At 46.1% G+C, this 23663-nt stretch overlaps 1 protein-coding gene across 2 annotated transcripts in view; it reads left to right on the top strand.

The window, feature by feature from the left end:
* The window catches only part of Psen1 (presenilin 1), a 46482-nt gene extending 26283 nt beyond the window's left edge, over positions 1–20199 (top strand). For both annotated transcript variants that reach the window (XM_052185478.1, XM_052185479.1), the window contains exons 5-12: positions 469–610; positions 8802–8869; positions 10560–10780; positions 13556–13654; positions 14025–14111; positions 15817–15990; positions 16935–17053; positions 19022–20199. In XM_052185478.1, coding sequence (XP_052041438.1) covers positions 469–610; positions 8802–8869; positions 10560–10780; positions 13556–13654; positions 14025–14111; positions 15817–15990; positions 16935–17053; positions 19022–19177 — 1066 coding nt within the window. In that variant the 3' untranslated portion in view covers positions 19178–20199. The remainder of the gene's footprint in view (positions 1–468; positions 611–8801; positions 8870–10559; positions 10781–13555; positions 13655–14024; positions 14112–15816; positions 15991–16934; positions 17054–19021) is intronic.
* Positions 20200–23663: the final 3464 nt, after the last annotated feature.

Below are 23663 nucleotides of genomic sequence, written 5' to 3'. Positions count from 1 at the left end.
GGGCGTGGTGGCGCACTCCTATAATCCCAGCAGTTGGGAGGCAGAGTCAGGCGGATTTCTGAGTTCGAGGCCAACCTGGTCTACAGAGTGAGTTCTAGGACAGCCAGGGCTACACAGAGAAACCCTGTCTCGAAAAACAAAACAAAACAAAACAAAAACAAAACAAATAAAAAACAAATAAAAATATTACCTAGAGCTAGGGTGGTATAGACCTATAATCTCCACACTTGGAATGCAAAGGCAGGAAGATCCCATGTTCAAGTATAGCCTGGACTACATGGTGAGTTCCAGGCTAGCTTGGGGTTACTTACTAGATTCTCTCTCGAAACTAACCAACCAAATAAAAAATTCCTAGTTGACTGATGAGCTACAAAAGGTACATTTTAAAAGACTCAGTAAAGCAAAGACCTCACAATTAATTGCAGGTTTGACATATGCATTAACACTGTGTTTTGTTTCCCTCTTCAGAATCTACACCCCATTCACAGAGGACACTGAGACTGTAGGCCAAAGAGCCCTGAACTCCATCCTGAATGCTGCCATCATGATCAGTGTCATTGTCGTCATGACCATCCTCCTGGTGGTTCTGTACAAATACAGGTGCTACAAGGTGAGCAGGGGCAGCGCCGCGTCCGCTCCGCTGTGACCGAGTGTTGTCATTGTCGTTACTATGTGTGTGGGCGGGAAGGCAGGGCAGAGAGTGTGTGCAGGCTTGTGCTTGCCAGAGTGCGCGTGTGCAATTGGTAGGACAATCGTGGATTGGGTTTTCTCCTGCCATCGTTGCTCGAGCTCCGCATTCTGAGCCGCTTCACAGCCTTCTTGTTATATTCTTGCGTTGGTCTAGCAGAGAAGAGAGTGTCTTATATTTTGGATCTAAGTCATTTTTCCTTCCATTCTGTAGCGTGTTGAAAGCACCAGAAGACATACATGGGCAACAGGTGTTTTCATGTGAGGTCATATGTTTTCAGTATTTTGATTTATAGTGTGCCTGTGGCATCCCAAAGACTTTTGTGTACATTGTCATTAACAGTACAGTGCATGGGGGCTGGAGAGATGGCTCAGTGGTTAAGAGAAGTGACTGCTCTTCCGAAGGTTCTAAGTTCAAATCCCAGCAACCACATGGTGGCTCACCACCATCCGAAATGAGATCTGACACCCTCTTCTGGGGTGTCTGAAGACAATTTCAGTGTACTTAGAAATACAATAAATAAATAAAATTTAAAAAAAACAATACAGTGCTATAGGATTTAAACAGCCCATAAAGCCCCCTTCAGGGCTGCTGCTGAAGTCATTAGTGCCTGGCCTCCTCACTTGAGAGCTGCCAGCAGCCTTCGTGAGGTGTCTCTTGGAGCAGCACTGCTTCTTGCCTTAGCTACTGGGCACAGGGGAAGTTTCAGGCAGACACAGCCTTTCAGCCTCTCCCTCCCCCTCCCCTTCTCTGCCTCCTGGATCTCAGCTGCCCAGCACCTGCTCCTTAGTCAAACTTCAGAAAATCAACACATCAATACAAGTCTGGACTCTTAAGAGCTTCCTCAACAAAAACAATAGTAAAAGTTAACTCTCTGTACTGCGGTCTAGATTATTTCCCCCTAGATTTTTCTGTGGGTTTTTGTTTGTTTGCTTTGTTTCATTTTGTTTTTGAGACAGGGTTTCTCTGTGTAGGCCTGGCTGGTCTCAAATTCACTCTGTAGACCAGGCTGGCTTCGAACTCAAAAGATCCACCTGCCTCCGCCTCCCTAGCGCTGGGATTAAACATCTGTGCCACCACCACCTGGCAAATAATGTGTTGTGCAGTGGTTTTCGCTGTGCCTCACACTGCTGGCCAGTGTTGGCCTCCAGGGGTGCATCTGAAGCTCAGCTGATTGTGGGCTAGGCTTGTTCTTTTGCCTCCTTTTCAGATTGTATTGGGGTGGAATTCTGCCTTCTCCCCTTTATTCTCCCCCACTTCCAGATTTCCCGCTTTGCTTTTTCAAAATTACCTGTGGAGTATGTATAGAGCTGGGGACTCAGCATTGGAATTTCCTGAGAGTTTTTCCCTGGTCATCTTGGGCAGTTCTGTAGTTTCTGTGTGCTTTTACATTTTTATACAGAGAAAAGAAGCCACCATCTATAAGCTACCTCTCCTTGCCTTTGTTTTCAGTTTCTCATGCAGTGATCTGTTGATGACAATAAACCCGCAGTACCGACTGTGTGCACACCCATGTTCCTTTAGCGTCCCCCAAGCAGCGCATGCACACACCTCCTGAGGCAGGGCACAGGTCACAGATGCTGTGGGTCAGAAGCTTAAATTTGGGAATCTGAGTCCAGAATTCAACCTTGATTGACTTCAGCCACTATGTAAAAATCCTCTCAGACTTAGTCCTCAGTTCCTAAAATCTATGCCTTCTCTTTCTCTACCTCACAGAAACTGTTTATCCAGCGTGGCAGTGTTCCTTGAGTTATATCTGCGGCCTTTTTAGCATTTAGTTTTTCTGGAGCCTCTTGCATTGGCTTGGTAGTGTGCGCTCTGCAGTTTTCCCTCAGGCTCACAAACCCAGTCCCAGGCTTTGGAGCCTTTCCCTCCTTTGTTTCTTGGAGAACCATGTTTAGGGCTGGAGAGATGGCTTATCAGTAGGAGCACTGGCTGCTCTCACAGAGGACATGAATCTGATGAATTCAGTTTCCTACTCCCACGTCTTGGCTCATAGTCATCCCTTACTCTGTTTCCAGGGGATCTAACAACCTCTTTTGGCTCCTGGGGTGGCAGGCACAAATGCACTTGCTATACACACACACACACACACACACACACACACACAGGGAAACCATGCATACACATAAGGCAAAAATAAAACTTTAAATCAAAATCATTTACTCTCAGGATTAATTTTGTACCCTCAGATATAACTTTAATTTTTTAAATTAAGTTTATATAGAGTATTTCTATATGGGCAGATATGTTTGTGGACATGTTTGTGCCATGGCTCATATGTGGAAGTCAGAGGTCAGTTTGCAGGAGTCATTTCTCTCCTTCCATGTTGTGTGACAGACTTCTCCTGCAACATACACATCTGCTCACCCCAGAACGGGAACCCATGCCGTATAAAGTAACAATTACGCTAATGTCCAATTAGTGAACTAGTAAGGTTTTTATTGGGGTTACTAACAAGAGGGGTTATACTTATACTGAGGTATTGCTTGCAAGGAGCAGGGATGATTCTAAAGCAGCTCTGTCACTGAAAAGGCCACTCCAGCACAGGAGAAGGTCCCAAAAACTAGCACCCCGAGCTCCCTGCACAGCTGTGGGCACCTCCCAGACACCGTTCTGCACTTGGGCTGTCAGGAGCTCCAGCCAAGCAGTTGCTTGTTCCTTTACATACTGTTGTAAAGTGGCCCTCAAGAATCTTGTGAGTTTCTGTTCTCTCAGACATGTGGCCTTTGCTTTGTTTGTAGTTGAAGAGCACCCACCTTTTAAAGGGAATGTCTCAGATCAAAGGATAATAAATGCCATCCAAGACGATCCCACTCATTCGTCATGCCTGGCAGCACGAGCCTTTACAGCCATCTTCTTACCCTGAGTGCAACTCTGGTTCAATGTTTTCAAACTAAAAGTCATTGCTTATTGGTCCCATGGCTGTTGGTTGATTTTTTTTTTTTTTTTTTTTTTTTTTTAAGACAGGGTTTCTCTGTGTAGCCCTGGCTGTCCTGGAACTCACTCTGTAGACCAGGCTTGCCTCAAACTCAGAAATCCGCCTGCCTCTGCCTCCTAAGTGCCGGGATTAAAGGTGTGCACCACCACTGCCTGGTGATTATTCTGCTTTGATATCTGCAAGCACATATCCACCACTCCCTTATCTTCAATAGATCTGCTTTGCTGACTTTTTTTTAAATTTTATTTACTTATTTATTTAATTCACTTTACATCCCAATTCTGCCCCCACTGGGTATTCCTCCACCCTCTCACTTGACATCTCTGCAGGGCTAGGTGCATCCTCTTCCACTGACCAGACAGTGCAGCCCAGTTAAGGGAACATATTCTACAGATAGGGAACAGCTTTGGGGACCCCCCCTGCTCCAGTTGTTGGGGGATCCACATGAAGACCGAGCTGCACATCTGCTGTGTATGTGTGGGCCTGCTCTGCCAGCTGTTAATGTGCCTGTTCAACTGTTGCCTTCTTTCTTACTAGTCACTAGCTTTCACAAGTTCCTCCAGGTCAGTAGTCCCCAGGCCAGCTCTTTCTACTCCTTTAACTTTATTTCACATACCCCAAAAACAAAGGTACTCCAGTGTCTTGTTTCTTTATTATTGTTGTTTGTTTTGAGATAGAACCTCACTGTGTACTATGGTTGTCCTAGAGCTCACTGTATATAGACCAGGCTAGCCTCAGACTGTCATGGATTAAAGGCAATGCTCTGCCATTTTTATGAAAGTTTTTTTTTTAAAGATTTGTTTACTTATTTATGTAAGTACATTGTAGCTGTCTTCAGACACACCAGAAGAGAGCAGCACATCTTATTACAGATGCCTGTAAACCACCATATGGTTGTTGGGATTTGAAGTCAGGACCTCTGGAAGAGCAGTCAGTGCTCTTAACCACTGAGCCATCTCTCCAGCCCTTTATTAAATTTTAATGATCCCTCCCATCACCCTCTTTCCTTACTTAAGGTGTGTTTTCAGCTTCTTTGCATTTTATGTGGTTTGTTAATACTGCTACTTAAAATCTAGTAGTTATATTTTTCACTTCTAGAATTTTTATTTGTCTATTTTAAAGATGTTAGATCATTTTGGATATAGTCTTTTTGTCCAGATTTAAATTTTTTCTATTATTTTCCTGTCTTACAATATCTGAAGTTTTGGGGAAGGATAAGTCTATTGACTTTTACTCATGGTGATTTGTACTTTGAGTGAGTGATTTCTGGTCATTTTGAGTCTCATTTTGGTCATTTTTGGAGAGCTTATTAGAGTCACTTTGCATTCAAGTGAGCTGTTGAAGATTGGCACATGCCAAAAACTACCTGTGACTCTCGTGCCACCTGACCTTATTTCTACTTTCCTTTAATTTTTTTTTTTTTTTTTTAGGGAAAAGAGGGCTTCTAAGAATTTTTCCTTTTCTCTGTCATTCCTAACTATATTTGAGATTGTATTCATTGTATTCAAGTATTAAGATTAATGTCTTCTAGAAAGGTACAAGGTGGCCAGTATGATTCAAACAGTCTTCTGAGGGGAGAGTGAGGATGATCATAGAAAAGATAAAAAAAATATATGCAAGAAACGGATATGGGAGAGATGCAGGCCATTACCATGCCAGCAGCAAGTGTATTTCTCATAGCCGCCTTATACTTCAGTACTGTGGAACGCAAAGCCACAAGCTAACAGAAACAGTTGCTGAAATATACACAGAAGACTTCTCTTCCCATCCAAAAACCTCCCTGTTCCTTCCACCAAGGTCAACAGAATCTTCAGCCCCTTGGCTTGAGCCTCAAGTGCATCTCCTCTTATGGGTCCATGCCTCAGCAGGCCAGGACATCTGCCAACCGACCTGGACCGGCCTTGACTCTGCCTGGCAGGCAGACTTTGTCTCTCTCTCTCTTTTTTCTCTGCTCCCAACATAGAAAGAAAACTTTAGAGAATCTGTCCATTGTATTTTTATAAATACAGAGAGATGGGTTCATTTTAGTTCAGCGTTTTCAGGGTTAGCAAGAACAATCTGTCTATTGTTGTAGGCTGCAAGGTACTTCTCAGTGGTACTTGCATTCATTCTTAGCTGCCCTCGCCTGATAGGCATTGCTGTGTGTACACAGACACACACACACACACACACACACACACACACACACACACAGCCCTATCCTGGCCAAAGTCGGGTCTCGATACCTCCTACCCTTGTCTTCTCTAGAGCTGCTGTGCCCTTCAAATCCTGGCTTGTCTTCCTACCTCGGCACCAACTGCGGTTTTGACTTTTTGTCTCACCAGTGTTTAAGGTGCACATGTGAATGGGATGTGTGTGTTAACGCGGTGGGTTTTGTTGTTGTTGTTGTTTGATTGGTTGGGTTTTTTAAATATATTTTTGTTGTTACCAAGTTAATGCTGAACTCATAGAATGGATTGGGAAATGATGTACCCTCCAGGTCTCTTTTCTTCATTAACAACTAGGAATTGAAATATATGTGTTGTCTTGCTATTTGTGTTTATTGAGTCTTTTTTCAAGAAAACAGGTTTTTCTAGTATTTATATGTTGTATAATTTGGATTGTATCTTGGGCACTTTGTTTTCAGTTTTTAAAAATCAGGTATTTTGGCCGGGCGATGGTGGTGCACGCCTGTAATCCCAGCACTCTGGGAGGCAGAGGCAGGTGGATTTCTGAGTTTGAGGCCAGCCTGGTCTACAGAGTGAGTTCCAGGACAGCCAGGACTATACAGAGAAATCCTGTCTCGACAAAAACCAAATCCAAAAAACAAAACAAACAAACAAAAAAAAAATCAGGTATTTTATTTATTATTATTTCTGTCCATGTGTGCTTGTCCATGTGTCCATGTGTTAGCCCGATCTACATAAAGAGTTCAGGCCAGTAAGTTTCATAGTGAATCTCTATTTTAAAAACAAGAGGCTAGAGAGATGGCTCAGCAGTTAAGAGCACTGGCAGCTTTTCCAAAAGACCTGAGTTCAATTCCTAGTACTCACATGGAGGCTCTCAATTATCTATAACTACAGTTTAGGGAAATTTGACACCTTCTTCTGGCCTCTGCCACTGACAGACAAATAGACAGGCATTTGACACCCTCTTCTGGCCTCTGCCACTGACAGACAGACACACACACAGACACAGACACACACACACAGACACACACACACACACACACACACACACACACGGTGCTTAAATATACATGTAGGCAAAACACTCATACACATAAAATAATTTTTTAAAACAGAAAAAGAGTCATGACCACATATGCTTCCTGAGATATAGACCAGTGAGCTCATGAATGGCTTCCAGATAAGATTTCTGCTTTCTTGGGGTTTTTCTGTTTTTCTTCTTCCAGCCAGATACTGAGACTGTTTCCTGGTGTCAGGGCCAAAAGCTGGGAAGTCAGAGAACTAAACAAGACTCATCTCATACCCTGGTGCACACTGTGGCTCCCATCAGAGTGAAGATTTTGTTCTCCCTAAGTGCAGGGCTCCAGCCACCTCTTTCCTACGACTGGGGCGGCTGGTGGCTGGGCTTCAGAGGACAGGCAAAGGGAGAAGGGACTAATGGATCTCCCCTTTCCTCTCGCCTTGCTGGTGCCCACTCTGGCAGGCCTTGTGTGGAAGCAAGCAGAATGGAAGGGTTAAAGGCTTCTGAAGCAACACCACTTGCACTGTCCTAGCTCCCGCCTTCTCTCTTAGTGTGCAGCCAGCTGAGGGTTGAGTTCTTCCAGGTGTAGCTGCATACGGAGGAGAGGCTGTGGAATGTGCTTAATTCTGTCAGCTAGACCTGACCTTAACACATAGGTCAGTTCTGTACATCCTTTAATTATGCTAAACTTGAAAACATCTGGGATGTTGGTACCCAACTCCATTCCCACCCTCGTTCTTCTGCGCTAGTCCGTGCTGTTCTTTATCGAGCCTGGGGAAGCACAGCCAGCTCCACACAAGAATGCTGTTTACTTTGACTTCAGCATGAAGTAGAGCGAGCTTTGGAGCCAGGCATTTAGAGGCGGCTTGCTGGGACCTGTTTGCAAATAAACCCTGAGGATTTCTCCTAGCAGTGTTTGATTGTACAGTGTCTGCAAGAAGGGGGCCGGGGGCCCTTGCAGGGACAGTCACAGGAAGGGCAGTTGATGGTGATGTGTTTGTGACAGATGATGTGTAACTTTAAAGTTGTAAGATCTCAAGCATGGATAGCCCAGGTTTAAAGAATGCTCTCTGCTGAGAGCAGAGCTCTTGTCAGGCCTTTGGGGAGTCACGGGAGCTGCTAAGCTAGGGAAGGCTTGCTTGACATTGATCGTCCAGAGTAAGGCTTCAGGAAAGGCTTTGACAATCATAGGTGACCAGTCTAAACTGGAAAATTTTACACCCTTATTACAGGCAAGTTATAATATAAAGAATGGAACAAGTCCAAATGTGCCAGTGCCCATAGAGGCCAGAAATTTCACAGCTCCCGAGAACTATTCAGAGTAGTTTCTGGAAACCTAACTCTGGAACCGCGTATGCTCTTAACTACTGAGCCTTCTTCCTGGCCCCCTTTGTTGCTCTTTTCGTCCATATTTCTTTCTTCCATATTTTTATCTTTATTGATATCTGGTTTTTGGCAAGTGAGTGCCAAGTGGTGATGTGTTTTGTTTATTTTTAAAAAGAACTGTAAAAAATGTTAACTCTTCTAAATGTGTGTAATATATGTATGTCTTTATGTTTCTGTTTTATATTCTGACTAGCACCCAAGATTTTCATATAAATATGTGCTGATCCCAAAGTTGCATTTGTTCTGACATTTAAAAGGAGAACATGGAAGCCGGTCAGTGGATGTACTCACTTTTAATTCCAGCATTCAGCAGGCAGAGGCAGGCCACCCTGGTATACAGAGTGAGTTCCTGCACAGCCAAAGCTACACAGAGAAACCCTATCTCAGAAAAAGGAAAAGTAGACTGTGGGCATGGGCTAGAACCCAGTAGTCTAGCAGTTGCCAGCATGTATAAGGCTACTGGTCCACCCCACCCACTCCGAAGGGAAATAGAAAGCAGAGCGTTAGCACATACCGGTTCTTGTTTACAAGGCTCCTTGTTTACTTGTTCAGGAAGTATGGAATCTCTTGGTTATATTTGAGTTGTCTCTTTTCTAGGTCATCCATGCCTGGCTTATTGTTTCATCTCTGTTGTTGCTGTTCTTTTTTTCATTCATTTACTTAGGGTAAGTAATACAGGTTTTTGGTCTCTCTTCATTAACTCTGACATCCACCACTGACTGCCCTTAGAGCCATGTACCTTGCTGATGAATTATTCTTTAAGTAATCATTTTTTCTGCATACTATATCTTAACAGGTATATAAAAGATGAGTTAGAGTTGGTAGGGACATTGTCTTTTTTATTTATTTGTATGTATATGAGTGCAGACACCCATATGAAGGTCAGAGGACAACATTCGGGAGTCCATTTTCTCTTTCAACCTTGGGTTCTGTGCATTAAACTTAGGTAGTCAAGCTTGCTGGCAAGTGCATTTACCCACTGAGCTATCTCACTGGCCAAGTAGAGAGGTGATATATACCTAATACATCACACACACACACACACACACGCACGCACGCACGCAGACACACACATATCAATTTATTTTATAAGGGTGGGGACCACGTGCCAAGTATACATGTGGTAGTCAGAGGACAACTTGTAGCGGTCGGCAGGGTTTTCCCTAGAGAGCTGTTAGTTTCATTTTAGAATACCTGAAATTCTTAGTATAATATACATTGTAACCTCATTCAAAAACTTCAACATTTTTGCTTTATTTTAGAATTTCAAAATAGGAGAAAAATCATCTTTCTGCACAGCCCCATGACCCACAGTTTGTGCTTAAATATATTCTTTCTCTTTTGCTACTTAGGACACCTACTATAGTTACAGTCCTAAGTTAGATGATAAATTTGGTTCTCCAGAAATTAAAATAGTTTTCTTCATATGGAAAAGTTAACCAGGGTCTGGGGAGGTGACTAAGATGTCAGTGATGGCTAGTCAAGCATGTGGACCTGAGTTTGGATGCTCAGAACCTAGGTGGAAGGCAGGCCAGTGCAGGGAAGTTTCCTGTGACCCTAGCAATGGGAGATGGAGACACAGTTCCCAGGGACTGGCTGGCCAGCCAAGCTAGCTAAAAAAGCAAGCATCAAGTTCAAGGAGAGACATTGTGGCAAACAGTAAGGAGAATGTCAGCTTACGGCTTGTACATGAGCCTTGACAGGCAAACTCACCCACACATCCCACACCCAGTGCTAATCAGCGGGCTAGGAGCGTAACATCAGTGGTGGAGTGCGTGCTCCGTACACGTGAGGCGGTGAGTTCCATCCCAGCTTCACACAGACACTCTGTAAGTCATTTTGTAAGAATAAAGGCAAGTCTAGTCATCCTTTTAGAGATTAATAGGTAAATCTCCTGCTGTATTCTTACACATTGTTCTCATCAGTGTCTGATGATATTATAGTATTATAATGTAATTATGAAAATGATATCATTTATGTTTTTGCTATAAAAATAATGGTTTAGTTTTTTCTAATTTCTGATCCTTTAAAGTAGAATTTTATAAAATACAGTATGATAGTGTAGGTGATGTGATTTTCTTTTTTTTAGTTTTTGTTCTTATTTTTACAGGTGTGACCTGTGATACTATGTGTTCATTTATGTGAATAATATAGTACCTGTTAAAATAAGTGCTGCCGGAGGAAAGTATGATATTTAAGGACAAGGTGCTACATTAATAACAGTACAGCATAGGTCATAGTAAAAGCAAATATGGGATGTGAAAAGTTCATATTTCAGAATCTTAGTTCTAAGCAATGTGTTCATGAGAGTTATTGCACATAAGTCACTTCCAATCCTTGTTTGATTGTTTTCAGGGAAGTATTTAAGACCTACAACGTGGCCGTGGACTACGTTACAGTCGCGCTCCTGATCTGGAATTTTGGTGTGGTGGGGATGATAGCCATTCACTGGAAAGGCCCCCTTCGGCTGCAGCAGGCGTATCTCATTATGATCAGTGCCCTCATGGCCCTGGTGTTTATCAAGTACCTCCCTGAGTGGACCGCCTGGCTCATCCTGGCTGTGATTTCAGTATATGGTAAAACTCAAGGCTGACACTGTGTTCATCACAGACATACTCACTGGTGTGTTCTCCTTCCTCTTCTAGTTCTCTTGATTTAAGGAAACTCTTAATGGTTATCGCCCATAGTCAGCAGTGTTGTTCCTGTTACAGTGCTAAGGACTGTGCGAGGCAAGTGCTGTGCCGTGAGCCCCATCCCAGCCTTGAGAGGGAGGATTTGTAAACCGTTCATGAGGACTCTGACCTGGGTTGAGGGGAGGCAGGAGGACCAGGAGTTTCATTCTAAACACTTTAAAAAAATTATTTTTTAATAAGTAGTAAACTATTACGGGTAGTAATATGCATCTGTAATCCCAACACTTTGGATTATAGATGAAGGCAGAAGAATTAAAAGTTCAGCCTAGGCTATGTTTTGAGAGCCTCTCTGGAGGAAAAACAGTTCTGAAAATGAGGCTTGCATTTGTAAAATAATCCCAGTGTCTGATTGTTTATTGTATTTAAATTCTACAGATAGACCTGTGGATAGAGTCCGTAGAGTCTGTAACTGTTGTAAAGGTCCTCAATAAAACCCTATTATTTCAGCTGGGTGATGGTGGCACATGCCTTTAATCCCAGCACTTTGGAAAGCAGAGGCAGGTGGATCTCCATGAGTTTGAGGCCAGCCTGATCTACAGAGCAAGTTATAGGACAGCCAGGGCTACACAGAGAAACCATCTGGAATAAAACAAACCAACAACAACAAAAAACAAATTAAAAAAAGTTTAAGCATACTCTTTAGCAGCTACTGTGATGTGGGTCCTGAAAAGTCGCAGTAATACTCTAGCCATGGTAACGGGGCCTGCGGGGCCTGCGGGGCCTGCGGGGCCTGCGGGGCCTGGGGGGCCTGGCTTTATCTGCCAGCTCTTACCCCACATGAATGCAAAAAAGGGATCTGTTGTCAGAGCCTAGTCAGTGGTCACTCTTTTAGAGAGTGTGCTCCTTCACCACAGTTCAAACACTGAAGTACGTGGTGACCTGTAACTGGAAGCTCATCTCCCTTTAATTGACAGAGAAGACCCTGTGGGCCGAGAACTGAGCCAGTTCTGTTGTTCACTTGAGCTACTAGTCAGGGTTAGAAAAGTCATCCTCGGGGCCTCACCCTCATGGTAACGCCATCTTAGCGATGCTCTGTAAGGCCACTTCTATCCTGCATCGCTGGGAGTAGGGATGCTGATGTGAGCTAGGGAGATGGCTCAGCCAGTAGAGGACTTACCACCAAGCCTGACAACCTGAGGAACCCCAGCAGGACTCACGCGGTGATAGGAGAGAGCAGTTCCTGCAGGTTACATGCACACACCCTCATGTGAGCCAGCACAAGAAACGTCACTTAAAACACCGCCCTCCGCCTGTGGAGTCAGCGAGCTGGTTATCATAGGGGTTTTGTTGCTAGGAAGCTTGAAGGTTACAGAGGTAAATTATTTGCCTGGTCGCTTGCATGAGACTTGACCTGGAGTCTGAATTCTCTCCATGAGGTGCTCTCTCCACGACCCTCGGCCTCTGCTCACAGCACAGGGGAGACCCCAGAGGTTAGGTCTTCGAGTGTGGGTACCTGGTGTTTACATAGTGAATCCCAACCTCTTCCTTACAAAGTCAGAAGTGTTCTGAAACCTTTTAAGTAAATTAATTTTCATTCATTTTAATTGCACTAAAAATAACTTAAATCTATTCCTTTCAAGATTCTACAAGGGGAAACATGTCATAAAACCAAAATAGATACAGGATGTGGCCGCTTCAAAGCAGCTGAAGATCTCATTAGTTGCAAGTACAGGAAATCTCCCTTTTCCCACTTGAGCATATAAATGGAAGTGTAGAGTGTTACCGCTGCGCTGTTCTTACGGCTCTATGGAGAGTGACCGTCTGAAGGCCTGAATGAAGTGACGTCACCTGTTAAGTCTCCCTTTACCATTTTAGCTATACCTGTTAAATATTTTTAAATGTTCGAGGTTTTCTGCATTTCTATAACATAGAAAATGAAAGATAAATTGTAGTTTATGGGAGAAAAAGGTGTTAGAACCAGACATAATTTAGGCCTGTCACTGCTCCTCTGGGGTCAGTTTTTAGCACCAGCTGTTCCGAGACCTAAAAATTTGTGAAATACCTTAATGACTGGAAACTGAAGAAATATTAAACTTTGTCATGTACAGAGCTATCATTTTATTTAAACGTGTTGATCTCTTATTATAAATTCCTTAATTATGTGTACTTGTTTGTGGTGCTGGGATTGAGTGCAGATCGCACACGCCGTGCCAGTGTGCCGGCACAGCACACCCCCGTTCTGCAGTCTGTAGGGTCGGGACAGTCTCCTCCTCTCTGCTCTTGGTATTAGGAAAAGTTTGATATTTGGAATAGTGTCTGTTTGTTATTTATAGTGAATTTTTAAAAAATACTTCCCTCCCATTCCTGCTTGTTCCAGAATGAGAGCTACTCTAGAATAGTTCTGTCTTGCTGTCTCTGCCTCTTTCCTTCAGGCTAAGAAGAGTTGTGTCTAGACCCCAGTAATCACATACCGTAGACTGGGCACACAGCGGTGAGGCCAGAGTATAATTTACACGGGTCTTCTGTGGGCTCTGTTTTATTTTGTTTAGGTTGCTTTTTTCTCTTAGCTGCTTAACTGCAAATATTTTCATATTTACCCAACTTTTTTTTTTTAACTTAGACATGTTTCCTCAGGTGAGCCCTCCCCTGCATGTGTCCATTTGCACACCTTAGTCAGTATATTTTATTGGGTGTCTTTTTTTATTTTTTTCTTTCTAGATTTGGTGGCTGTTTTATGCCCCAAAGGTCCACTTCGCATGCTGGTTGAAACAGCTCAGGAAAGAAATGAGACTCTTTTTCCAGCTCTTATCTATTCCTGTAAGTATGCTGGAGCAGTGCTGTGTTAGTGCATTCGGCTGTAAGGTGTCCGTAGAGGTCAGAAGAGACATTGGGTCCCTGGACCTGGATTTATGGGTGGTTCTGAGTCACCCTGTGGGTGCTGGGACTCAAAGCCAGGTTCTCTGCAAGAGCAGCCAGTATATTCATGCCTCAAGCCCTAAGCCATGTCTCCAGCCCCAGGGCATTCAGTTTTATGTTTTTCTCTTAACCTGCAATCTTCTATCGTTTTAATCCTGAGTTTTAAACACTGCACAAAGACCAGTGTTTTCTATTGAGAAGGAATGACCTCTTGTTTGCTAGAGCAGTGTCCTGGGTTTGCGAACTCACGGCAGCTCTGTCTTTCTCACAGCAACAATGGTGTGGTTGGTGGACATGGCAGAAGGAGACCCGGAAGCCCAGAGGAAGGCTCCCAGGAACCCCAAGTATGACCCGCAAAGTAGGTGACACTCGTTCATAGATGCCCAAAACCCCAAGTATGACACTTAAAGTAGGTTGTGCTCATTTGTAAAGGCCCTAGTCTTTCAGGTTCATTGTCATTGGTAGATAAATAAGTGAAATGACGAAGGGGTAATTTCAACCTTCTCTTTGGTTACACTCTCCTGGCTGAAGCTCAGGGCCAGAGCACCTGCCTGAGAAGCCCTTGATGTAGGGAGAAGTGTGATAAGGAAAGATGTCCCAGAGAATCTGCTAGAGAGACTGGCTGTCCCCAGTAAGTGCACATAGGACTGACTGTTCAAGGAGCTGAGATTCTCCAGACACTGTGAGTTTAAGAGTAGCCTTGACTATGTAGGGAAATCTTGTCACAGAAAGGGGTGGGAGTGGGGTACGGGGGGGGGGTCTCTTATCCAGTATGTTCAGGGTAACTGAAAACATTTGATGGGAGGTGTGGTCGTGCCTACATTGGGAAGGTCAGTATTTCAGTGGACTGGGTAATGGTGAAGACCAAGGACTGTGGATACTACAGAAGACACCAAAGAAAACAACATCAGATGCTCTGTCCGAAAGAAGTGAAGAACAGTGTGGTGTAAAACTGAAGCAGAAAGGAGTTTTCTTAAAAAGACAAACCTTAGAAAATTAAGATGACAGGCCTAATTAAGGCTGTAGGCCTAATTTAAAATAAAATGATTTTTATTCTATATGTATACATATATATTTATATTTATGTATTTGAGTGTTTTGCCTACATGTATGTAGTGCACACACATGGCTGGTACCTATGGGGATCAGCAGAGGACATCAGATGCCATGGACTTAGGTGCTTGTGAGCCACCATGTGGATGCTGGGAACAAAACCCAAGTCCTTTGGAAGAGCCTTTTCTCCAGACCCAAACATCATATTAAGCTAAAGAGAAAAGTTGGGATTATCTGCCTTTATCAGGGTTGTTACTGGGGTGAAAACACCATGGCTAAAGAAACTTGGGAAGAAAGGGGTTTATTCAGTTCTCGCTTCCACATCACTGTTGATCAGCAAACGAACTCAGGACGGGGACTCAGATAGGCCAGGGACCTGGAGGCTGGCGCTGAACTCGGACGACGGAGTGGTGCTGCTTGCTGGCTTACTCCCCATGGCTGCCTCAGTCTGCTTCCTTATTTCTGGGACTTGTGCCACCAGCCCAGGATGTCCCGGCTAGACAGGCGGGGCTCTCCCCATCAATTTCCCTCCTCTGTGATGACTCTAGCTTGTGTCATCGCCAGCACATTGTTTGTTATTGGTGTATTTTTGGTAAGTTAACAAATGCTGACTGGTCACTGGGTGTATGCTCAGTGTTTTCCTAAGCTCTGGGGATAGAGGACTAAACAAGATGGTTCCTGTTGGTGTTCGCGGAGGTGCGGGTTCTTCACGGTTCCTGCTCTGCCGCCTTTGACATGCTGGGTTGTCTGCAGCCCTCATTGCCTTGTGGTCCTGACAGTTGCAGTGCTGGGCATATCCAGACTGCATGCAGGGAAGATGGAAGCCATTTCTTTCTTCCTTAAAAAAAGGAAATAAAGGAGAAAATGTCAGCCCTCCTTGACAGTGCCACGTCAGAGTTCCTCCACTGTAAAGCGTACATGGAGAAAAGGAATTACCGTGCTTGCCTTAACTGAGACATGGAGGTGGGGGTCTAAGGATTAAGTGCTCTAATTAACCTTCTCTCTTAAAGGAACGGAAAGGGAGACGCAGGACAGTAGTTCTGGGAACGATGATGGTGGCTTCAGTGAGGAGTGGGAGGCCCAAAGAGACAGTCACCTGGGGCCTCATCGCTCCACTCCTGAGTCAAGAGCTGCCGTCCAGGAGCTTTCTGGGAGCATTCTAACTAGCGAAGACCCGGAGGAAAGTACGTGCACCAGCTCTGTCTGAAACCATGGGGTTCTTTAAGTGGCAGTATTATCTGTCTCTCAGAGTATGTTGAGTTTTTCTGTGGAAATAGCTTATTCAGGTGTTTGCTACACAAGTGTGAGGCCTGAGTTTAATCTCCAACACTCACCGATTTTGTGGTTTGTTTTGTTTTTTTTTAAAAAAAAAAGAGGTCAGCACAGCTGCATACACTTGTGATCCCAGCACTGGGCAGGTAGAGACAGGGCGATCCCTGGGGCTTGCTGACCAGCCAGTCTAACTCAATGCCTTCCAACTCCCAAGGGCTATGCTGTCTCCCAAACCAAGCTAGAGAATGATTCAAGAAGACAGCAGGCATCAACACTTGGCCTCTAGGCACCGTGTACACACACAGCACACTCCCTCAGAGCCCCTCTTTTAAATCATGTCCACGAGAGAGAGAGTGGTGAATTAAGATGATAAGCAGGTAATCCGAGCTGCGCTGTAGCAGGGAGGTGGGTATTGAGATTCCAGAGTCACACATGATGTACAGCTCCTGTTTAGAGAGAACAGAAGATAAAGAAGGCAATCTTTCTGCCTGAATTGTATATATCATTTATTGACTTCTCCTTCAGTGTGGTCTGTGCTCTTTGATTCATTTGGCTTTGTTTTGTTTTTTAGACAAAGTGTCACTGTGTCACCGCAGGCCTCACACTCCCGGTCTTAAACTGCTCAGGCAGGGTAGCTCAGAGTGCAGGCTCAGGCCACCATGCCCAGCTTGGGATCATAGATTTGAATTATGAAATCACAGAGTTGGGTGCAGTGGTCCACACTTGTAGTCCTGGGCCTTGAATGGCTGAGGCAAGTTCACAAGTTCAAGGCCAGCCTAGGCTACATAACAAAACCTTGTCTGGAAAAAAAAAAAAGAATAGTAAAGAATGACAAACTTAATCTTTCTTTTTTTAGGAGGAGTAAAACTTGGATTGGGAGATTTCATTTTCTACAGTGTTCTGGTGGGTAAGGCCTCAGCAACCGCCAGTGGAGACTGGAACACAACCATAGCCTGCTTTGTGGCCATATTGATCGTAAGTATATGCTGGCAAACAGTGGTCAAAAAACTTATTCTGCATACCTTTAAGTGTGTTTATACACGTGTACTGTAGCAGTCATGTGACAGAAAACAACGTTTTTCCTTCCACCTGAGGCAGGGTGTCTCAGAGAACAACTTTTTGCGAGTTGGGTCTTTCCTTCTGCCTAAGGGAGGGTCTCTTGCGTTTTTACTGTGAGCTGTGCACGCTGGCCTCTTCTAACTTCCCATCTCTCCATGGGAACGCTAGGATTACAGGTGCGTGCCCACCACATCCAGCTTTTCACATGAGTTCCAGGGATCAAACTCACGCGGCATGCTTGGGTGGCAAGTGCCTTTAGCTGCCCAGCCACCTCCTGGCCCTGAGAATTCTCTTTTGACTCCAGGCAGGCTAAGAACTGCAGTCCTTTGAGAAGCTTTTTAAAATGGAAAATCAGAGCCTGCTGAGTATTTCTCTATTCTTGCCACACGTTAAAATCAGCTGATGCTTCCAGCCTAGCTATGTCTTTTCTGTGAAGTGTATTGCTGAGGCTAACAAAAGGAGCACCAGGGGCTGCCTGTGTTCTCCTCTACACTAGCGTCTGCTCTCAGCCCGTGCTCGTCTTTGTCCCACTCTTGGGTAATTAGTTTTGAGTAGTTCTCCAGGAAACTGTGAGTACTTCTCAGTAGAAACTACTGTGAGCCACGAGGTGGTGGCGCACACCTTTAATCCTAGTGCTTGGAGTGCAGAGGCAGGTGGATCTGTGAGCCTGGTCTACAGAGTGAGTTCCAGGACAGCCAGGGCTACCCAGAGAAACCCTGTCTCAAAAGAAAGAGGAAGGAAGGAAGGAAGGAAGGAAGGAAGGAAGGAAGGAAGGAAGGAAGGAGAGAGAAGGGGGAGTGGGGAGGAAAGAAAGGAAAGGAAAGAAAGGAACAGCTTTGAGAGTCCAGCAGTGTAGGCTCCACAAAGGCTATCCTAATCCATGGGCGGAGTCGTAGAATGGCCCGTGCTTTTACATGTGATGCACAGCCTGCAGCATGCAGGTTGGGACAGCAGGTGTGGAGTGAAAGAGGCAAGCCCAGTGCACAATGCCAAGTCCCATCTTGCTTATGATGGCTGTGGCTTTTAAAACTGACTTAGAAAGCTGGATGTGACAGCATGTACCTTTTAATTCTGGTATTCTGGAGGCAAAGGCAGGTGGATCTCTGAGTTCAAGGCCAACTGTGTTAAGTTCTAGGCTATGTAATGAGATCCTATTTTAAAAACAAAAACCTGACTATAACAAATGAACTATTTCTTAGTGCGGGCTGGGTGTATAGTTCAGTTGTGAGAGAGCCTGCGAAGTCCAAAGCCCTGCATTCGATCTCCAACCACACAATACAGGCACGGCAGCACTTCCCAACACTACGGAGATGGGAGGAGAAGGTCAGAAGTTCAAGGTCTTCCTTAGCTATGGGGGGGGGGGGGGAATTTAAAGCCAACTTGTCTCAGGAAAAGTTTGTTCCCCTATTTAACCCAGCATCATGGTGCACACTTACCTCCTGGCCCTTAGGAGGCTGAGGGACGAAGATGCAGAGTCTGAAGTCAGCCTGGGCTGTGTATATATAAGTGAAGAAAGAAAGCAACCGCTGCAGCTGCGTAGAGGGCCACCCTCGGTGTGCCCAGGGCTCTGTCTTCAGCTCAGACTTTTTTTCTTGTTTTTCCTCTTGCGTCCCTCCTGTCTTCTCCTTCCCTTCTCTCTTGAAGCAGCTTTCACTGTGTTGTTCAGGCTGGCCTCAGGTTCTGGCCTCACAGAGGTCTGCCTCAGCCTCCTCAGGAGCTGCTGTGCTGCTGTCAGGCCAAGGGCCACACGCTGCGTTTTTCTCTCATGACTCCAGAGTTCATAAAATGTTGTTGTAAATGTCAGGCCTCAAGGAGAGTATTCACTGAAGGTGGTTCTGATGGCTGAGTGGCAGGGGGTGGTCCTGAGCGCCTCTGTCTCCACAGGGCCTGTGCCTTACGTTACTCCTGCTCGCCATTTTCAAGAAAGCTTTGCCGGCCCTTCCCATCTCCATCACCTTTGGGCTCGTTTTCTACTTCGCCACGGATTACCTTGTGCAGCCCTTCATGGACCAACTTGCATTCCATCAATTTTATATCTAGCATCTCTGCAGTTAGAACATGGATGTTTCTTCTTTGATTATCAAAAAACAAAACCAGAAAACAAACCTGAGGAGGAGGCAGATGATTTTCCTGTGTCCTCAGCTAACAGTTGGGACTCCATTTGGACTTTGCAGCTTCCTTCCGAGTCTCCCTAGCCACCTGCACTAGTGGACTGTGGGAGGGAGTGCTACAGAGAACGAATGAATGGTTTCCATACCCATCGCTGCAGCGGGCCATGTCCCTCAGTACAGAAACTCCCAGACCTGAGAGACAGGACGAGGAATGTGCTGGGCCCAGCCAGCACTTTGACCCTTGGGCATGGAGATTTACCAGTGCTGGGAACTCTCAAGAGGTTAAATGAAGCGATGTGAACCAAACAGCTGCCATCTTCCAAGCCATGTTGGAAATAAAACATGTCCTAGCTGAATCCTGCACTGTCCAGGAGGTTCCGTGTAGAGGTGGCACTGGGCCAGGCCTCCCTCTCAGGCCCCTTTGCTGCCCACTTGTAAGTTTAAATAAGGACACCACGCCACACAAACACCAACCCCTGTCACATCAGCGACTTTGACCATTTTTGGTCTCAAGCACTGACACTAATATCTGTGGTCGCCATTTCTTCCCAAGGCTAGTCTGGACGAATTTGGGGTTGCTTTATCCTGAGAGTTGTAACCTCAGCTTCCAAAGTTTATACCTTCTTGAAATGATGGATCTATTGCTCAACAGTCCCCTGTCATCTTTAAGTAACTTCTGGGTTTCCCACAAACTCCTCATTTTTAGACACAGTCTAAGCTTACTTCTGGCCCGGATGCTTCCTCCCCGTCTCCCTTGTCCCACAGCAGCTCCCTCTGACAGCAGATAGGGCAGCTCTGGGAGGTAGCCGGTGGCCCTGATAACCCAGGGGTTTCCTCGTGATGCAAATACTACGTGTCCAATCAATCAGTGCTGTCAGTGTGCTGCCATAGCTCCTTGGATGGCAAATAGGATGTGTGCCCAAAGAATTAAAGCGATGAGTGGCTGGTGAAGCACTCTCTGTCCTGGCTGTTCTTTTGTCACCGCATTCCACTGCCAAGGGCAGAATTTAAACTAGGGGCTGGGCGATAGCTCAGAATTATGTCCAATGCTGGTAGTTGGTCAGTTCATGAACCATTTGTGTCGGTGAAAAAACCAAGGTTTGAAGAAAAGCTGTTTCTTGGTTAGCTGTGGAACTACCTGGACGCAGGACTTAAACCAGCTGCCAAGAGGAAAGACAGGGCCTCCACAGCCGAGGGAACCAGCTGCACAGGCGCGCGTGAGGGGCAAGGCTGCGCTTCCTCAGCAGCCTCCTGAGTCTCGCTCTGGTCTGCCTCCTCTCTCATCCCAGTGCTCCATTGTGTGAGGTGAGCAGAGCGAGCTGGCTGCCTGCCTGCCTGCCGAGCTTAGTAAGCTCGGGTGCTGTGGGCCATTAGGCCGGGCGAGCGAGCGAGCGCACTGGCTAAGCAGCCATCCCTTGTGCCTGCAGCAGTCTCCTCAGCCAGGAGATCAGCTGAAAAGGCTTGAGAATCTAGTGTGGCTCAAGCAAGGACACTGGCTTTCTCTCTCGGCCTGTCCTAGGAACCACTTGGCGGGGGAGGGGTCTTGTTAGAGTTTAGAATACTTATTTTGGGTCACACAATAGTACTGTTGATCTAGCCCTGGGCCTTTGGGCATGCTAGCGAGCACTCCACTAGTGAGCCACTCCTCACTTGGCCTGTATCCTAGTAAGAATTTGACCTTAGGAGTCACATCTTGTCCCCTCCGTGGTGAGGTGGAGACAGGCAGGTCCTTGGGCTGCTAGCCAGTCAGCCCAGCCTCAGTGAGGTCTAGGCCAATGAAAAACCCTGTGTTGAAAACAAGGTGGACAGCTCCTGAGGAACATCATACAAAACACACAAAAGAGGAGCTGCGGGCATAGCTTTTGGAGAGCTTGGTGCGCCGGCATCCTCGAGGCCCTGCATCCAGTTCCCAGGCTATATTTAAAGGCAGACAGACTCACCTCAGGCTGATGAAAAGAGCAGGAAAAGGGAGCCATGCAGGGAAGAGGGGGGCTCGTGGCAGAAGGTTGTGTGGGTTTTTTTTATCATGCATGTGTGAGGGCGGCCCTGTGGTGTCAGCTCTCTCCTCAGTTCCAGGTTCCAGGGCTCAGGTCACCAGGTACGCTGTAGCAGGCGCCCCTAGCCAGTACAGCCACCTCATCAGCCTCCTTCCCAAGACCTTGCTGCTCTCGCACAGACAGCAGATTGGAAGTTTCGATGCAAGGCACTTTTGCCAATCTAGAACAGTGTGTGTTAGGGTCCCAAGTGTATCGTGTGTTTGGTGACAAGAGGGTATGCATGGTCAGTGTTTGCAGGTGTTTAAGTCCAGGAGAGGGGTGGCCCCGAGCCAGGCAACATTTGGGATAAAGCCACTGACCCCGCCTGCTAAATGGAAAGACAGTGGGAAGAACTGCAGCAGCTGTGGGGCTTTGGGCCGATGCCTACAGGATACGGGCACTTATGGGCAGGGTGCCAGCTGGGCGAGAGGATGGATGGAAAGGAGGGCGCTCCTTCCTGGTTTTGATCCTGCTGGGTTAAAGGAGTCCACAGCTCTCACACCGAATGACTAAATTTCTCCGGGAGGGAGGGAGGGAGGGAGGGAGGGTGGGAGGGAAGGAGGGAGAGAGAGAGAGAGAGAGAGAGAGAGAGAGAGAGAGAGCAAAAGACAACAGCCAAAAGCAATCTATTAAGAGAGAGCAAAAGACAACAGCCAAAAGCAATCCATTAGAGAGAGACAGAGAGACAGAGAACAGCCAAAACCAATCTATTGACTTCATCACCAAAAGGGCAAAGGCCTGTGGTTTTGCTTGTAAACCTCAGTTGTAAGTTTAGTGTCTTTTGTGATAGATGCCCAGGATAGTATGTTTACTGCTTGTTCTGTCTGTGGCCTCACCTCAAGCATATTGGATCCCTGGGTCTCCTGCGTAGCCCAGGCTGAACTCAAATTTGTGATCCTTCTGCCTTCACCTTACCAGTGTGCTGGGGGTCACAAGACTTGGACCATCATGTCAATTTGCATATATATGCATATGTATGTACATACATGCACATGTTTACACATATATATCACATTTATTTCTGCACAGAGCCTGTGCCTACATGAGGTCAGAGGACAGTTAACAGCAGGTGATTCTCTCCTCTTGTGTGGGTTCCAGGAATCGAACTCATATCCTCAGGCTCGGAGGCGCACGCTTTTACCCACTGAGCCATCTCACCGGGCCTTTGGATATTCCTGACCCTAACGTGTGAATGTGAAATTGATACTAACTGCCAAATAAGGTCTTCCAAGGTCAGGCTTCTAATGGGAGTCTCTGTCTCTGAGCCCCAGAGCCAGGCTTTGTGATCTAACCCCAGAAGACAAGCTGAGAAACTGAGGGGTGTAGTGTGTCTCCTGTGTGCTCGGCTTGGTGCCGGAGCCTCGGCTCACTTGCCCTCTTCCCTACTCTATCTCGGTCTCCCTCTCCTCCTTTCCTTCCATTTCCTGGTCATTCCTCTTCCCCTTTCCGAAAGAAACCCCAGGCTCTTGTCAGACCCAGACTATAGCCGAGGAGGGTCCTGAACTTGACTTTTCTGCTTCTGCCTCCCAAATGCTGAGACCCCTGACGCGCACCACTGCACCCAGGTTTTTCTATGCTGGGGATCGAACCTGGGCTGTGTGCATGCTAGCCAAGCACTCTACCAACTGAGCTGCTTCCCCAGACCCCACCCGTTCTGACTTTCAACAACTGAGGCTTATACAAAGGGAATGCTGTTAAGGGGCCCTCACTCCTAAGGAAGCCCATCCTTTCAGCCAGCCCCCTAGTTGAGTGAGCTTTTGGGTGGTGTATGCAGATCAGCCCAAGCCACCTCTCCTCACTCCCTGTGGATCCTTAATGCTAAGTTTGAAGACAGCATGGAAACTGGACTTTCGCATTCACCCTTGGGATGGAAATAATGCCATATATTGATGATAAATTAGAGTCTAAAAGCAACCCTGGGGGTTTGTGTCTTTCTCCAAACCCGGGCAGTTCTACAAACAAACACCAAAGGAAAAGCACTGATTTTAGTTCTTTGCAGCCCTCCTTGACCGTGCCAGTCAGATCCCCAAGGGCTGTCCCATCTCAGGGTCTTCACACCTTCTCAGTCTGCTCGGCTGCTAGAAGCCCCCAGGCTGCATATTGCAAAGCACACCATGGTGCTGAAATGTATCCTTTCCTTCCCGTCAGAGCCGTTTACAGGAGTTTGGGGTAGCAGTGTTCCTCTTGTGGATGCAGGGGTCCCCTCGGGCCCTGGAGCAGAGTGCCAGGAAGGAGTTCCCTGAAACCACTTCTGTTCAAATACATACTTGCTGAAGGCCACTGCAGAGGGCCTTCCGAGGGTCACTCTCTCTCTCACGTGGTCACGGCCTGGCTTCTTCTACCATGGGTACTACTCTGTACACAACAGACTGTGAATAC

This window comes from Apodemus sylvaticus, chromosome 6 (genome assembly GCF_947179515.1).
Source record: "Apodemus sylvaticus chromosome 6, mApoSyl1.1, whole genome shotgun sequence".
Classification (NCBI taxonomy): domain Eukaryota; kingdom Metazoa; phylum Chordata; class Mammalia; order Rodentia; family Muridae; genus Apodemus; species Apodemus sylvaticus.
This window is presented reverse-complemented; position numbering and strand designations above follow the sequence as displayed.